The sequence below is a fragment of the Carlito syrichta genome, unplaced genomic scaffold (assembly GCF_000164805.1).
Source record: "Carlito syrichta isolate Samal-C Ts95f unplaced genomic scaffold, Tarsius_syrichta-2.0.1 Scaffold312159, whole genome shotgun sequence".
Taxonomy (NCBI): domain Eukaryota; kingdom Metazoa; phylum Chordata; class Mammalia; order Primates; family Tarsiidae; genus Carlito; species Carlito syrichta.
The window spans coordinates 454,635-469,976 of NW_007256255.1; the positions used below are offsets into that span (position 1 = coordinate 454,635).

The 15,342-nt window shown below is 38.0% G+C and overlaps 1 protein-coding gene across 1 annotated transcript in view; it reads left to right on the forward strand.

Annotated features, from left to right (window-relative positions):
* STXBP3 (syntaxin binding protein 3) overlaps positions 1–15,342 on the forward strand; it is a gene marked incomplete at its 5' end in the record, with an annotated part of 48,705 nt that overhangs the window by 5,958 nt on the left and 27,405 nt on the right. The window contains 5 exons of the mRNA XM_008069656.1: positions 1,496–1,572; positions 5,450–5,528; positions 7,156–7,256; positions 10,224–10,378; positions 14,308–14,398. Of these exons, the coding sequence (XP_008067847.1) occupies positions 1,496–1,572; positions 5,450–5,528; positions 7,156–7,256; positions 10,224–10,378; positions 14,308–14,398 (503 nt within the window). The remainder of the gene's footprint in view (positions 1–1,495; positions 1,573–5,449; positions 5,529–7,155; positions 7,257–10,223; positions 10,379–14,307; positions 14,399–15,342) is intronic.

The following is a 15,342-nucleotide window of genomic DNA, read 5'->3' on the forward strand; positions in this document are numbered from 1 at the left end:
CCCCCAAAAAAAAAAAAAAAAAAAAAAAAAGAAGAGTCCTTTGGTAGCCACTCTTTCATGTCACATTAATGTTAATTCTTCTTCGGCTCTTTGATATGAGTCTTAAAAGACGGTTTGCTGAGTTTGTAGAAGGGGACTTTAAATTAGTTTTTAAGAAAAACATGTAGCTTTAAATAGCTAATTTGACAGTTTATTTCTTATTCACTTTCAGGTAATTTTATAAACTTCTTAATTTTGATCATATAAATATAGTTGATTAAATTCTAGTGATATTTTATTGTTGAAAAAATACTTTGTAAGCTGGACACAGTGGCTCACGCCTGTAATCCCAGCACTTTGGGAGACAGAGGTGAGAGGATTGCCTGAGGTTCAAGACCAGCTTGGGCAACTTGGTGAGACCTCATCTCTACAATAAATCAAAAAATTCGCCAGATGTGGTGGCAAACATCTATAATTCCAGCTTCTTGGGAGGTTGAGGTGGAGGGATCACCTGAGCCCAGCAGGTCAAAGCTGCAGTAGCCATGTGCATGCCACTGCACTCCAGCCTGGCTGACAGAGTGAGACTCCAACTCAAAAAAAAAGAAAGAAAAAAGAAAAAATACTTTATAAATATTAACATATGGTTTTAAAAGAATAAGAGTTAATTGGCAGTTTACTTAAAAAATATTATTGTAGGTAAAAATTTGCGCTCTGGAGTCAAATGTGGTTTAGAAGCTCCTCTGTTAGACTTCCTAACTGTGATTAAGTTACTTAAGTTCTTTCAGCCTTAGTTTCCTCTTTTGTAAAATACTTGGCTTATTCTGTCATTTAATAAATAACTGTAAAGTGCTTAGCTTGGTATGTGGTGTCATATTTGCTATTGTTATAGTGGTGTATTTTTTAAAAGAAATACATATTTGATTTATAATGTATTTTCACTTTTTAAAAAAAATTCAGAGTCTCACTCTGTCACCCAGGCTGGAGGGCGTTGGCATGCTCATGGCCACCGTAGCCTTGACCTGCTGGGCTCAGGTGATCCTTCCACCTCAGTTTTCCAGTAGCTGGGACTACAGGTGTGTGCCATCACGCCCGGCTAATTTTTTGACTTTTTGTAGAGACAAGGTCTGGCCAAGTTGTCAGGCAGTCCTTTCACCTCTGCCTCCCAAAGTGCTGAGATTATAGTTGTTGAGCCACCATGCCCAGTTTATAATGCATTTTCTTGGTTTCATTATGGCATGTTGATTGTTTATGCTGGTAGACCTACCTAAAGTGAAATCACTGCTTTATCTTTTTTTTCCTCATGACGAGAAGGCAATTTGGCCAAGGGTTTAGCCTCAGGGAAAACACAGTTTCAGTATTTTAAAATTTATCAAAGGAGATAAAGAAAATGTTAAACTCAGTATATGTAGATATGTTTCCCTATTATTTAAGTGGAAAGTACTATAAAGTTTATTTAAAAATTGTTTCAAGTATATACATATTTAGTTATATAAAATGACTTCTTTTTTTTTGTTAGTTGTAGAGAATATTTATAAGAATCGTGAACCTGTCAGACAAATGAAAGCTCTTTATTTTATCACACCAACATCAAAGGTGAGTATTTCAAGTCTTTAAAAAGTAGCTTCATCAATAGTTTCACCATTGTCATGGTGTGCTAATAGGAAATTCCAAGTAATAAAATATTCTTTACTAGAAAAATATTGCCATAAACTAGTTTGCTTAGGAAAGTTTTTCTATATTAAGAGATTGTTTTCTTTGCATTCTTCCCAATGAGAATGTATAAATGAAAAAATTCTTTCCCCCCCATGTATGAAAGCAGAATTTTTTGTTTTTTTTGAGTTGGAGTCTCACTGTCGCCCAGACTGGAGTGCAGTGGCCACTCCTGGCCACCGCAGCCTCGGCCTGCTGGACTCTGGCGATCCTTCCGCCTCAGCCTTCCAAGTAGCTGGAACTACAGGCGCGCGCTACCATGCCCGACTAATTTTTTTTGATTTGTTGTAGAGATGAGGTCTCGCCTGCCCAGACGGGTCTCGAACCCGCAGGCTCAGGCAATCTACTCACCTCACCCTCCCAAAGGCGCGGGATTACAGGCTGAGCCACCGAACTCGGCTGAAAGCAGAATTTAATTGTATTAAATGATAGTATTTCTTTGCATAATTTCTGATTCTGGCAGTTCCTATTGAACCATAGATTTTGGGGGAGTGGAAAAATAGGTAAAAGAAGTAGTCTTGGACTAATTTTTTATTTATCTTAGTGACTCTGTTATATATATATGTACATATATATGTATGTGGATGTATAAAAGTATACATATATTTTTATAAGGGAGTCCCCCAAAAAACAATTGAGGATGGGCCCTTTGTAGTACAGGGTTCTCTCGCTAGGTGAGTGTTCTAGGAACTCGTTGGCATCAGTGTAACAGCTAGTGTCATGAGAGGCCGTGTTCAGCTTCAGCGAATTTTGGGAGGAAGATTCTTTCAAAGCATGTGCTCGTTTCATGATGGATGATTTATGAGCGCACCTACCCACACTGCCCTAAGTGTTCAGCAGTTTTTAACCAGAAATGGCGTGACCCTCGTGCCCTACCCTTCCTGTTCACTCAGTCTTGCCCAGGTGGCTTTTTTTTGCTTCCCCTTGAAGAAAATCCTCAAAGGGAAATGTTTTGCTGATGTGGGAGAGGCGAAACAGAAACAGCAGAAGCACGAAAAATTGACAAGTTCAAAAACTGTTTTGACCAGTAGCAAAATTGTCTCAATTGTGGTTTTACATCATATGGAGAGTACTTTGGAGATGACTGAAGTTTCAACATAGAAGAATAAATACCCAATTTTTAATAAATGAATTCAAGCTTCTTTTGGGTCCCCATATATAGTGTATGTCAAAGGAAGTTCTTTAGTTTATAATCTGATTATATAATTTAACTCATACTTGAAGCCAAACATTTAGAGCCAAATAAAGTGTTATTTTGTACAATTTTTTTTTAATACTTCCTCTTACATATTTCTACCTAGAATGTTAATTTGGCAATCTGTTTCATTTCACTTCTAACTCTAACAAACAGTAGGACAAAAACTCAGATATTCACTTTAGTCTCTACATATTGGCTGCTGGTGCAAACAGTGAGCTCTGATGGCATTTAATATCTTATCTGTGATATAATTCCTTAAGAGAAAATTCATGATTGGAAAAAATACAAGTGAAAAGGATTTTTTTCACCTAGCACATTGGCAGAGGGATTTAATATCTATGTCACAGTCTAGCTATTCTAGCTATCAGTGGATAGTGGAGCAGAAACTACCATATCCTGCTAGTGGGGGTATAGAGTGATACAGCCTAATTTGCCACCCATATCAGCCTTTAAAAAAAGTCTTATGTTTTGGAGTTTATCATAAGGAAATAATCAAATTAATGGTCAAATTGAGTTGCTAGCAATAAATACATCTAGTTAAATGTTTAGCATTAATAAATAATAGTATGAAAGACTGTATGGCCATTAAAAATAAGATTTCTAGGAATTTTTAATGACCTAGGTAAATGTTCATTTTTAATGCTAAGTGACAAAATCAGGATACAGAATTGTACATTCACAGAAGGAGCAAAGGATTCTGGGGAGATGGTGCCTACATGTGACTCCCTTGTCTGCCACAGCCAACTTCAGTTTGTCTTCCTGCCCGAATCAGTTGCCTGCTGGGTTGTGCGGGCCTCTGGGCGCAGGGGAGGACTTAGGGTTCATGGAAGCACTAGGGAAGAGACCTGGTGTGAGACTTGCTTCCTCACAGTGGGCAAGTGTCTGGAAATCCAGCATTAGAGTTCCCGAGAAGGCTCCAAAAATGACAGATTTCAGGAAGAGTTTGCTCTAGGAGGTCTGTGAACCCTAGGGGAGAGGTTGGTTGGATGTCTCTGGAAGGCCTGGTGATTACTGACTTTGCTCTGATGGTTTTGCCCATGAGAAGAGTTATCTCTTTGCCTTTTTCCTTTTGTGAAACTGCCACTATTTAGGATATTCCATCAGCTAAACCTAAGCCTCAAGTGAGTTGACAAAGAAAAGCAGCCACATGGCTACATGGGCCCAGCTGCCAAAGAGAAAAAGTTCAGTAAAATGAAGAAAACACTTATCTAGTAAAACAGAGCTGCTTGAAGAATGACAGCCTGAGCAGACATATAGTGCACATAAGGAGAGTCTACTACAACACATAAAAAACCTTCTAGACTGGGCGTGGTGGCTCACGCCTATAATCCCAACACTTTGGGAAGCCAAGGGAGGAGGACTGCTTGAGCCCAGGAGTTCGAGACCAGCCTGGGCAACATAGTGAGACCTCGTTCCTACAAAGAAATAAAACAAATTGGCCAGGGGTGGTGGTGTGTGCTTGTGGCCCCAGCCACTCAGAAGACTGAGGCTGGAGGATCGCTTGAGCCTGGGAGGTTGAGGCTGCAGTGAGTCGTGATCATGCCACTGCACTCCAGCCTGGGTGACAGAGTGAGACTCCAACTCTAAACAAACAAAAGCACCCAGTTAATTGAAGGAGAGGATAATTATTATTGAAACTGGAATTAGTGGCCTAATAGATCCAAATGGAGTTCTCAAAGGAAAAAAAAAGTTCTGGAAATCATGGGGAAGAAGGTAAGAGATGTGGTCTAACAGAAATACAGTTGCAGGAGTTTTCCAGAAGGAGAGAAAGGATCAGATGGTTCTCTTGATAATTAATTTCTTTGTCGTTTATTTTTGCATCCAGACAGTTGTTACCTTCTTTCTTTCTAAAACCACTGCATTGAGGCATATACTACCTGACTACACTGCCTGCTATTCCTCCTCCTTGCAGTCATCTACCGCGCTCTGGTCTTTCTAATCACTTGACAGTTTAAGCTCCTTGCTCAGTGTCACTCTCTTCAGCGCTTCTCCAGTCAAATCTCGGTGGTTTCGTAATCCGTGTAGATGATCCTTCTGGTATGTTGGCTTTCCGGTCCTTGATCTGTTATCTTCCAGTAGTTGTCTTCTGTGTTCCTTTAGCTTTCCCAGACCTCTTCATTGTCGGTAACAGCACCCTGTCCACACATATAACCTTATTGCTTGTTACCTTACCACTTAATACGTTATTAGCTGTTGCTGGTTAGAAAATTTAGCATCTTAAAAATTAGTTTATCTGTTAAACTTTTAAAAGATTTGTTATTTTCATACATTTAATAGAGATGGGGTCTAGCTTTGTTGCCCAGGCTGGTCTCAAACTCTTGGGCTCAAGCAATCCTCCTGCCTCAGCCTCCCAAGGTGCTGGGATTACAGGCGTGAGCCACCATGCCCCTGCTGAAAATTAGTTTCTAAATTAAACTTTTAGCCAGTAAGGTTTTAGCCAGTAAGGTCAATGAAATACGGTAATCTTAGTCTTTCAATAAAGATTAGTCAATAATTTTTCAAAAGATGGCATATTTAACTTAGTATTTAATAAAATGTATATTAACTTCTAATTTTTTTAAGTCTGTAGATTGTTTCTTACGTGATTTTGCAAGTAAGTCGGAGAACAAATATAAAGCAGCATATATATACTTCACTGACTGTAAGTCTTTTTAAAAGTTATTGCTTCATTGTTTAGAATCCTATTTGTTTTACAGTATCTACTTTTGATAGCACTGTTTCAATACCAGTGGTTTTCTTTTTATCGTTTTTTGTTATTAGGCTAGAAAGAATCTAAAAATATAAGATTATGTTTATCCTAATTCTTGTTAAGGTAGTAGAAAATTCAAAGAAACCATTCCTGATTACTTTCTAAAGACAGTTTTGCTGGTGTACTGGGATTTGGGGTTAGTGGAGAAGACTGGCTGTCCCTCAAATTCCATGCTGATGACAGGAAGAATTATGTTAATCAGAACTTCAACTGGGGATTTGATTATAAGAAATAAAACCTTTTTGGGAGGGCATTGAAGAAAACAGCTACCTGGGAAATATTCAGGGAGAAAATCGATCCCATTTTCTTACTATGCCATATGTTCACATGCACAGCAGCTGAAGTAAAGAATCACAGCGAAGTCCAGCAACCTGTACAATTCTGTTTGGTGATTTTTGGTTTTTTTTGAGTCAGAGTCTCACTCTGTCACCTGGGCTGGAGTGCAGTGGCGCACACAGCCTCGACCTGCTGGGTTCAGGTGATCTTTCTGCTTCAGTCTTCAAAGTAGCTGGAACCACAGACACGCGCCACCATGCCCAGCTAATTTTTTTTGATTTATTATAAAGACAAGGTCTTTCCAAGTTGCCCAGGCTTGTCTTGAACCCCTGGACTCAGGCAGTCCTCTTGCCTCTGCCTCCCAAAGTACTGGGATGACAGGTGTGAGCCACTGTGCCCAGCTCTGTTTGATGTTATATAATTCTATTCCAAAGTAAAAATACCCTTTATCTAAGTTAAGTCTTGGTCTCTGCTGTGAGAAGTTCCTTACTTTAAGTATTATATTGTTTTTCCTATACATTTTTATCTGTCTCATGTGTAGTAGTAGTTTGCATGTTTTAAAATGTCATGTCATAAGTATTTGTCATTTAAATAACCATATCATACAGAACTTCATGTTTATGGAATTGATAGAATTTACTGAATGGGCAGCCTTTCTAACATAAGAAATCTTTAGGCTAAAGAACAGCATGTTAAAAGACATAAAACCTCGATCAAATGTAACTGAGCACTTACAAAAGGGGAAACAGGCTCTGAGGTCTAAAACTTAGTATTAGAGTCTTAGAATTTCTTGATATTAGAAAACTGTAATTCATTGAAAAATTAACCATTTGTATGGGATGGTTGCAGTGTAGATCACTTAATGACAGATTTGGAAAAATATTGTAAATTTCTAAGACATTCTGAAAGTGCTACAGTATATCAAGTCATGAGTTTGGACACGACTTTCCTTCCTAATAATGTTAGTTTGCTCTGTTTGCTGGTCTCTGAGGAAATATATCTGAGGTTATGGTAGGTTGTGAGTGGGGAAGATGGAATTTATGTTATAGCCCCATGATTAGAAAATATCTGTTCTGTGAAGCAAAGAACAATATTTATACATTATCTCTATCCTTAAAGTAAATTACTTTATGAAAGCCAATAATTATATATAAAAAATAAATGTTCTTGAAATGTTGGAATCATTTATTCAAAAGGAAGAAAAATTTAGATGGAGTCTTATGCTTTATTTTTTTTCTCTCAGTTTGCCCTGATCATCTCTTTAACAAAATTAAGGCTTCTTGCTCCAAGTCAATAAGAAGATGTAAAGAAATAAATATTTCCTTCATCCCACATGAGTCTCAGGTATTTTCTGTTTTTATTTTTAGTTCATAGTGGATTTTCAAATTGAGTTATGAGCTTATTTGTTCATAAAGTACAGCCTAAAGATGTTCTGTATATGCATTTGGTGAACTTGAACCTCCTCTACGTATAAACATTCCGCATTCATGAAGGGAGGAACGAGAGCAACAAATTGAATATGACGTTAATAATGAAAAGTTGGTCTCAGATTTCATATCTGCCACCTAGACCTGTATTTGTCACATTAGGACACTTCTATGTTATGAAATGAAGAAATTTTTGAGCATAGTCTTTGTTAGATGAATCAAGAAAAAAATTTCATTTGGCTTCTGCGACCACTTGTGATATTAAACAAAAGTTCATTGATAAACATTTTATATAACATGTAAATTACCATGTATTTTCATTTATAAAATGAAGGGGTTTTGGTGATTTGTTTTGCCCTTTGTAACAGTTACTAAGCCTTCAATTAAAAATAATGATGATGAAGCCAGGCACGGTGGCTCAGGCCTGTAATCCCAGCACTTTGGGAAGTGGAGATGAGAGGATTGCTTGAGTCCTGGGGTTTAAGACCAGCCGGAGCAACATTGCTAGACCTCATCTGTACAATAAATTTAAAAATTAGCCAGACGTGGTGGCACATGCCTGTGGTTCCAGCCACTTGGAAGGCTGAGGCAGAAGGATTGTCTGAGCCCAGCAGACTGAGGCAGCGGTGGCTGTGAGTGTGCCACTGTACTCCAGCCTGGGCAACAGAGTGAGACGCCAACTCAAAAAAAGAGAGAAAAAATAAGAATGAAAAAAAAAAAAGATGGTGACAATAACACTGATGATGCTGTAGTGTTCTGTGAGAATCTGATACTTTCCTGAGTGTTGCACATAAATGTGTTGATTTAATCCTCATAATATTGGTATGAATAGATGGTACTTCTATCTCCATTTTTTTTTTTTTTTTGAGTTGGAGTCTCACTCTGTCACCCAGACTGGAATGCAGTGGCCGCTTGCAGCCTCGACCTGCTGGGCTCTGGCGATCCTTCCGCCTCAGCCTTCCAAGTAGCTAGAACTATAGGCGTGCGCTACCACACCCGGCTCATTTTGTATTTATTGTAGTGATGAGGTCTTGCCAAGTTGCCCAGGTGGGTCTTGAACCCGCGGGCTCAGGTAATCCACTCACCTCAGCCTCCCAAAGGTGCGGGGTTACAGGCTGAGCCACCGAGCCCTGCTTCTATCTCTATTTTAAAGATCAGGAAATCAAAGAGGTTAAGAAACTGGCCCTAGGTCACATGACGTGACCTGTGAGTTGTTCAAGTTTGTTGCAATCTGTTCTCTGTGTTTGGATTCTAGTATTTTATAGAACTGGAATCGTTTTCTATTGTTTGGAACTGTGAAGTCAGTATTTTAAGGACTAAAAAGATCCTAGATTAGGGATTTCTCTTTTAAGATATTACTGTTTTGACAAAGAAAGATTGTAATACAAATTATAAATTTTTAAGATATTTGCTTAAACATTCAAGTATTTCCTAAAAGTTACCTTTAGACTTATTCCTTTTATATGATATGTAAGTTAAGTGTAGGGTGAAAATGAACTTCTTAAAATGATGTGGGATTTAAGCAGTAGCATAGTAAATATTACAGACGTTTCTAGAACATCTTGATTCACAGAAGAGAAATATCGTTTTAGCCCCAGAATTTATTAAAATTCTGCAATTGCTGTGTTTGAAGGAGAGCTTTGTGTAGAGATCTTATTTGATGGCTGATGGAAATAGCCTGTCTTTGCTTGTGTAGAGAACTTTCTTCTTACAGTCTGTGCAAAGTATTGTGGTTATTTAAGGTCCTATCTATGTTTTTCCCCTAACATGTTTATCTTTTAATTTACTTCCTTGATAAATATCGTAAGAAGGTCTACTAAATAAGTTTAACTGTTTTAGAGAAATTACAGTGAAAATATTTTTTTCTCTCAGTTTGCAAATGAAGATATAAATGAAATATTGCTAAGTGCTTTGAGCTGTGAGCAAAAGCTTAATGAACATTTATCAAGGTCATGTTCAGTGAACTTTGTCTGCTGAATGCAAGGCAGTGTTCTGTGAAAAGAGCCAGATATATGCCCTACCCTAATTTGAATTCTGTATAAGGGATACAAAGTAGTATACATCTTCAAAAACCAATCTGTTAGGAGTGGATTCAACCACATATAGTAGAAAAACCTAAATTTTCAGTGGCTTAAGCAATATAGAAATTTATTTCTTGAACAGGCTATCAGGCTGGTATGTTCTCTGCAGTTGTCAGGTCCTTGTCTCCTAGGCATGACCCTCAGGATCCAAGATGACTGTGAAGTTATTGCATCGTCATTTAAGGCAGCAGGAAGAACAAAAACAAAGCGATGATTTTCATTTATGTCTTATTAGCCAAAATTTAGTCACGTGGCTACATGTAAGCGCATGGGAAGTTTCTTTTAGTTGGTCATATGTCACCGTTTCCCAAAAAGAATTAGGATGTGTCTACTGAAAAGTAAGAAGAGTGTGGTTGTTGGCTGCCCCAAAAGGACAGAGAGTCTCTTTAAAAAATTTTAATTAATACAGTTCTAGGTTATTCTTTATTGGGCTAAGATTTTTGATTTATGTCTGATTTCCTGCTGTACTTCTTTATGGCAGGTGTTAGAGCTTTATGTTAATTTGACTTTCCCAGATTGCTTCATCTGTTGCACAGGTAATGAAAGCAAACAGTACAGACTATGTATGAAGCAACAACTGAGGCAGAGAGGCAGACTAAGCAGGGGATGAGAAAGAAATAAAGGACAGAATCAAGATGACAAAAGATGAGATTTCATTGAGGTAAAGGCACAGTTGTTTCAGGAAACAGCATGGTTAGCGCAAGTACTTCTTTTTAATGTCCCCAGTACTAACTGCTTTTTTCTTGATGGATTTTTAAATCAAGTCCCCAGACTGACGACGTGCTTTTTTTGCCCTAACGTAGGTGTACACTCTTGATGTACCAGATGCGTTCTATTACTGCTACAGTCCAGATCCAGGCAATGCACATGGGAAAGAGGCTGTCATGGAAGCACTGGCTGAGCAGATAGTCACCGTGTGTGCCACGCTAGATGAAAACCCTGGCGTGAGATATAAAAGGTGGGACACCCATGTCTGCCTATTGGGCTTTCTGTTTGCTGTCCAGTGTAGTGGTAGGTGATGTCTCTGTGCCTTTGTGTATTGGTTTGCAGAATTTGTTTTTCTTGTTTAATTATACCACGCTCTATATATAGACTTAAAGCTTAAAGTTTACATTTCAGATGAACTAATAGTTGCTTTATTTAATTTCAGAGCTTAAAATTGGTGTGATTTCCAGACAGAGTTTTTCCATCTAAGTTGAAGGACTGTGTGAAGGAAACATCTTTGTTGTCATATAGGGAATGCAATCTTGCAGTTAATGTTTTATCATTAAATTTCCACCAAATTTAGATGGCCACATTCTCTGGATACTTGTTATAGAGTCTGAGTATCTATAGAATTTAATCCCAGTGACCATTCTAAATAAATTTTGAGTTTTCTTTTTTTTAAAGAGGTAAAGTTTAACTTTCATACCATACGCCTTGACTTATTTATTTGCTTTTTCAAAAAAATGACGTTTGCTGTAAAGTGTATAACTTATATGTACCGTACTTCCTCACTTAATGTCACTGATAGTGTTTCGGAAACTGTGACTTACAATAAAACCAGTTTTACCATAGGATAATTGATATAAACAAGAGCTAAGTTTTCTGGTCACAAAACATCACCAAACTTCTAAATAAAAACCCAAAACACTGCTAATATTAAACACTGAAATGAGCATGAACTATATATACATTCAAGAAAGATTAACAAAAAAGTAAAATCATTATTTACCCAGATATTCCAGTTCAGGATTACAGGTGGCCAGAGCCCAACCCGGCAGCTCAGGGTGCAAGGCAGGAAGCCACCCTGGGCAAGATGCCATTCCCTTGCAGGATACACACACCAGCACACTGGGACCATGTAGATGAGCCAATTCACTTAATGAGTGCATTTTTGGAATATGGGAGGAGTCCACAGGATCAGGAAAAACCCCATGCAGGCATGGGGAGACGTGCAACTCCATGCAAGCAGCAGCTATGGCCAGAATCCATTTTTATTTTTTAAATTAAAAACAATTTTTAAAAAAAATATTTTCAATGTTATAATGAAACAGCATCGTACAAAATAGCATTATTTGAGCACCTGCTCTATGTGGCTTGATAATTCATTCCAAAATGAACATACCCATCTAACCCCAAGCCAAAAAATAGAACATCACCAGTATCTGGGAGCCTCTCTCAAGGTCCTTCCCAGTCACCCCCACCATATCCTCCCCCATTTGGCTTCTAACACATAGTTTAGTTTTGCCAGTTTGAACTGGTATAAATGGAATTACATGATTTTTTGTTTTTGACTTCTTTGCTCATCATTATTTTCTGAGAGCAATCCATATTGTTGTGTGTAGCTAGACAGCTTGACTTTTATTTCTGCTGCTTACTACATCTGTGGCCATCTGGTCTCTGTTTCTTTATCTATGAGATGGGAATGATAACAGTACCTACCTCAAGGTTGTTGTTAAAATTAAACGGACTAATAGCGGTAAAACACTCAAAATAACAGATGGCACTATTAAAACTGGTAGTAATAAATATACTCCATTACTACTAATAATAAATGTTAGTATTCATTTCTCTTTTAAGAGGTTCTTTAATATGCACATTAGCATGTGTCAAGTTAGTTGACTGAATTGTTTATTTGCAAATTCATATAGGATTCACATTACTCTTAACTTACCATTTAAAAATTTCACTTATCAGTTACTAGGAAAAAAGTATAGTAAATCTTAATTCAGATATTAGCAAACAAGCGCTCTGCTTACATGTGGGTGTTAGAAGCATTCTTGTTCTTGAAAGTGAGGTGCTGATGACACTCTGGGCCTGGTGGCTAGAGCTGAGTTACTGTTCAGTCTTCTGCTGTTGATGATTGTTTCTGTTCAAGGAAATGAGTAAACAGCACATTTATGATTTAAAAACTCACATAGGGATGTGCTTTGAGTTACTCTAATAAATAATAACCCTGTCTTTTAAACGTCTACCTATTCTTTCGCATAATGTTTCTTTACACTTTATGGGCTTCTTTTTTTTTAGTTGGAGTCTCACTCTGTCGCCCAGGCTAGAGTGCAGTGGCATCATTATGGCTCACTGCAACTCGACCTCCTGGGCCCAGGCAATCTTTCTGCCTCAGCCTCCTGAGTAGTTGGGACTACAGGCATACTACCACCCCCAGCTAATTTTTTTGATTTATTATAGAGACAGGGTTTCACTGTGTTGCCCAGGCTGGTCTCAAACTCCTGGGCTCAAGCAGTCCTCCCGCCTCAGCCTCTCAGAGTGCTGGGGTCAGAGTGAGCTGCTGCACCCAGCTGCTTTATAGACTCTTAAAGTGTAAGTTCAGCATGAAGTTATTTCCTTTTGAGAATATTTTACAAAAAGTGCAACAAATTACTATTTACAGATGCAACTTTATTTATTTTTTAAGGTTTAAAACCTAAAGATTCTTTGACACCTTGATGCCCTTGCAATGAGACCTCCCATTTTTGAGGTTGGTGTGCTAGTTGAAGAGCCTTTTCCAAGATTTTTCTTGTAGATTTGGAAATTACACTAACCCCACTGGTTATGAAGTTACAATTTAGAGTATGAGGTTATCATTTTAGAAGACAATGGTATACAAGATTTTTATTTATTTATTTTTGAGACAGGGTCTCACTCTAGTGCCCAGGCTGGAGTGCAGTGACGTGATCACACTGACTGCAGCCTCAGTCTCCTGGGCTCAAGTGATCCTCCCACCTCAGTCTCCCCAGTAGCTGGGATGACAGACATGTGCCGCCATGCCCAGCTGATTTTCTTTATTTTTTGGTAGAGATGAGTTCTCACTGTGTTGCCCAGGCTGGCCTCCTCCTGGGCTCAAACAATTCTTCTGCCTTGGCCGCCCAAAGTGCTGGGATTACAGCTACCATTCATACAAGATTGTATGCAAAAAACTATATTGAAAAGTTGACTTGTGTTAGAGAGCATATGGGGACGTCTCACACTGCTAGTGGGATAATTGGTCAATTAACTTGGAGAACAGTTTGGTAATATCTAGAAAAGTTGAAAATATACATGTCCTGTGACCCAGCAGTTTATACCTTGAATGTAATATTCCTAGAGAAACATGTACATGGAGATAGAGGTACAAATGTTTGTTACAGTGTTGTTTGTAGTAGTATACAATTGAGAAGGACCCAAATGTCCATCTTTAGGAAAATGAATATATAGCTATGAAAATAGAGTTTATTCATATGAAAATAGAATTCATATAGATTCAGTAATCATATGGAATGCAAGAGAGGAGATAAAATGAATAAATCTGATAAGACAGCATGGATTGATCCCCCAGCCTAGGCAACATAGCAAGACCTCATCTCTACAATTTTTTTTTTTTTAATTAGCTGAGTGTGGCGTAGTCCCAGCTTCTCAGGAGGCTTAGGTGGAAGGATCACATGAGCTCAGGAGGTCGAGGCTGCAGTAAACTCTGATCATGCCACAGCACTCCAGCCTGGGCAATAGAGTGAGATCCTGTCTCAGAATCAAAAATGTTGTATATCATTGTCTTCTAAAATGAGACCCTGACTAAAATATATGTATATACATCTTGGTCTCATATACACACATGCATACACATAAAGAGAAATGACTGGAGGAATATATGTGAAACTCGTGATAGTGGTTGCCTTGGCCTGTTGGGATTGTGGCATGGGAGAGGACCAGGGCTTGGGAGGGAAATAAGGGAACTGTAAGTTTACATGTACTGTTTTATGTCCTTCTTATTAAAAAATCTGAAGCACATATGATAAGATTTACATTTGTATATTTTTCATTAAAATTTTAACCATTTTACAAATAAATCATTTGATTAATTTTAGAATTCAACTTCATTGTAAAGTGTGTCCTGAAAGACAGTGGTTTAAACATTCTTTTCTTTTCTAGTAAACCTCTAGACAATGCCAGTAAGCTTGCACAGCTTGTTGAGAAAAAACTTGAAGACTACTACAAGATTGATGAAAAGAGCCTAATAAAGGTAATGAATGAAAGGCAAATGGTGGCTGTGCGTTAAGTCTTTATTTCTTTATATGCCAAAGAACCTTGTTGTTCATATTCTAGTATTAATGATTTAGGCATCATTAATAGAGATCTCCAGTACTAACATAGGTGGTTGTGGAAAGTGTGATAGACAGTGAAATTTAGAGGGGAAATTACTAGGTTTTGAAGTCAGCACTGCGTCCAAATCCAGCTCTGCCATTTAATTCATAATTATTGTCAATTCAGGTGAATTATGTAGCTTATGTGTAATTAAGTTTTATTTTGTGTGAAATAGGAAAAATAAGAGAATACTTATTTTATGAGGAAAGGATTAAATATGTTAATACATGTAAAGTCCGTAGAATAATGCTTGCCAATGAGTAAACATTTGATAAAGGGGGTAATTCCTGTTATTACTGACTCCGCGACCTTGCATTTGTTTTCATCTGTAAAATGGATGAGATGATATATACCTTGCTTGGCTGGTATGAGGATTAAGTGAGTTAACACCTAAGGGATTGACACCTGTAGGAATTTAATAAATGGCAGTTGTTGCTATCATTTTGCAAAGATAATGGAAAGTAATCAAAGACTCAAGTTGAAGATACTATAATCAAAGACAACATTTGGAGCCTGGGCAATACCAGCTTTTAGGCGTGGGATAGAGAGTGAAAAGCCTGAGGAGACTGATAGATGATGCCAGAAGGAAGCCTCATCACAGTTGCTAGAGAGGAAGAGAAAAACTGCTGATTCTTTGGAGGAGGAGATGGGCCAGGAAGTCACCAGTCACATGTCCTCAGTGGAATAAGAGAATACACAGAGTTGAATGGGATTCCAGGGTAGGTTTATTTTACTTTATGTTTAAAATAACCCTTGAAGCCAGGCTTGGTGGCTCAGTCTGTTATCCCGCGCCTTTGGGAGGCTGAGGTGAGTGGATTGCCT